This window comes from Austrofundulus limnaeus, unplaced genomic scaffold, assembly GCF_001266775.1.
Source record: "Austrofundulus limnaeus strain Quisiro unplaced genomic scaffold, Austrofundulus_limnaeus-1.0 Scaffold947, whole genome shotgun sequence".
In the NCBI taxonomy this organism is placed as follows: Eukaryota; Metazoa; Chordata; class Actinopteri; order Cyprinodontiformes; family Rivulidae; genus Austrofundulus; species Austrofundulus limnaeus.
This window is the reverse complement of record NW_013953349.1, coordinates 68,115-70,537: the sequence shown is the minus strand read 5'-3', so window position 1 is coordinate 70,537 and position 2,423 is coordinate 68,115. Positions and strand designations below refer to the sequence as shown.

At 47.0% G+C, this 2,423-nt stretch overlaps 1 protein-coding gene across 1 annotated transcript in view; it reads right to left on the bottom strand.

The window, feature by feature from the left end:
• sncaip (synuclein, alpha interacting protein) overlaps positions 1-2,423 on the bottom strand; it is a 22,454-nt gene that overhangs the window by 13,329 nt on the left and 6,702 nt on the right. The window contains exons 3-6 of the mRNA XM_014029740.1: positions 1,308-1,380; positions 632-1,176; positions 393-561; positions 74-318 (exon numbers count right to left, since the gene is read on the bottom strand). Of these exons, the coding sequence (XP_013885194.1) occupies positions 74-318; positions 393-561; positions 632-1,176; positions 1,308-1,380 (1,032 nt within the window). The remainder of the gene's footprint in view (positions 1-73; positions 319-392; positions 562-631; positions 1,177-1,307; positions 1,381-2,423) is intronic.

Genomic DNA, 2,423 nt, shown 5'->3' with positions numbered 1-2,423 from the left:
TAAAGACTGACCAGCAGAGAGATCTGTCCACTAAAGACTGACCAGCAGAGAGATCTGTCCACTAAAGACTGACCAGCAGAGAGATCTGTCCTTCTCGGACGATGTTGATGATGTTCTGGTTCTTCTTGGTCTCCTCGTCCACCTCCCCACCTGCTCCTCCAAACCCTCTGGGGCCTCCTGCTCCAGGAGCCCAGCATGGCTTGGAGCCATCCGGTCTGCTGGGGCTGCAGCCCGGCAGGGGGAACATCATCCCGGGAGGATCCCCACCTGGTCTCTGGTTCTGGGACTCGGGGAAGACGCGAGCCGACAGCAGCTTGTCTGAAAGAAGAGCTGAAGATCTTAGCAGACATCAGCCCATCGTTAGGAGAGAAGAAGAAGGTTCGAGGACAAACCTGCATCGGAGAACGAAGACAGAGACGAGGAGCAGCTCAGGAGACCTGAGGAGACCAGCTCTGACTGGAACCCTCCTCCACCTGGGGAGCGGTGCAGGTGATGCAGGTCTGGATCCACAGACTTGGACTTCCTGAGGTCAGACCACTTCACCGGGGACAGAACACAGTACTGCAGGACACACAGAGGGGTCAGAAGGTCTCAGCTGATGTTTGCAGATCTTTGTAAATCCTGGACTCACCGGAGGCTGTGAGCTGCTGCTGTTCAGGCTCAGAGGCTCGTTGTGGACCACAGAGTTCTTCAGAACCCCGCTCCGGTTCCTCTCCAGGGTTCCTCCTCCCACGCTGCTCCCTGTCAGCACTCGCTTGTCGTGGGGGACACGTGGCAGCGTGGACATCTGCTGACTGGACTTGATGTAAGGCACGTCCAGGATCTCGTCCATGTCCAGGTCGTAGTGTTCCAGTTCTCCAAACAGAACCTGAGGGTTGTTCCCTCCGACCACACCGCCGCCTCTCACCTTCCCTCCGGACCCATCAGAGGACGAGGAGGCAGAAGTCTGCTTGTCAGAACCGGGCTCATCCTTACCAACCTCGTTCTGCTCCCCCAGAACCAGACCCTGGTTCTGGCCTTTCCCGTCAGAGTCCGAGTCGGTGGTTTCTGGGTGGTGTTTGAGAGGAGAGACCCGCTTCACCGGACGGAACTTACTGTGGACCTCAGCGAGGCCCGTGGGTTTGATTCCTCCACCGCCGTGGGAGGAAACGCCACGGCTCCAGGTGATGGCTGGAGCTGCAGGAGGACCAGAGGGGGTAAGGTTCTGTGGAAAGTCCTGGTCCAGTCCACACAACCTGGATGAGGACTGATCAGGACCGGATCAGGACTTGTGCATGGTTCTGCAGGTCAAATCTAAACTGGGTTACCTGGTCTGTCCTCTGCCTGACCATCAGTCCTTCTGGACAGTTCTGGGATGTTCTTCAGAGACGAGACAGAATACTGGAGGACAAAAACAACGAGTGAGACGTGATGTAAGCCGCTCTCATTACAGGTTTACAGGTGTTTACAGGTCTATACAGGTCTTTACAGTTCTTTAGGCATGTTAACAGGTGTTTACAGGTGTTTACAGATATTTACAGGTGTTTACAGGTCTATACAGGTCTTTACAGTTCTTTAGGCATGTGAAAAGGTGTTTACAGGTCTTTACAGATATTTACAGGTTTTTACAGATATTTACAGGTGTTTACAGGTCTTTAGGCATGTTAACAGGTCTTTACAGGTGTTTATGGATGTTAACAGGTGTTTACAGATCTTTAGGCATGTTAACAGGTGTTTACAGGTGTTTATGGATTTTTACAGGTGTTTACTCATGTTAACGGGTTTTTAGCCATGTTTACAGATGTTTACAGGTATTTGCAGGTGTTTACAGGTGTTTACTAATGTTTACAGGTGTTTACTTATTTTAACAGGTGTTTAGGAATGTTTACAAGCATTTACAGGTGATCACAGATGTTTAGGTGTTTAGTAATGTTAACAAGTGTTTACAGGTGTTTTAATGTTTACAGATATTTACAGGTCTTTAGGTATGTTAACAGATGTTTGCAGGTGTTTACTTATGTTAACAGGTTTCTAGTAATGTTTACAATTGTTTACATATATTTGCAGGTGTTTACTACTGTTTACAGGTGTTTATGTTAACAGGTGTTTACTTATCTTAACAAGTGTTTACCTATGTTGACAGGTGTTTAGTAATGTTAACAAGTGTTTACAGGTGTTTTAATGTTTACAGATATTTACAGGTCTTTAGGTATGTTAACAGATGTTTGCAGGTGTTTACTTATGTTAACAGGTTTCTAGTAATGTTTACAATTGTTTACATATATTTGCAGGTGTTTACTACTGTTTACAGGTGTTTATGTTAACAGGTGTTTACTTATCTTAACAGGTGTTTACCTATGTTGACAGGTGTTTAGGAATGTTAACAAGTGTTTACAGGTGTTTTAATAATGTTTACAGATATTTACAGGTCTTTAGGTATGTTA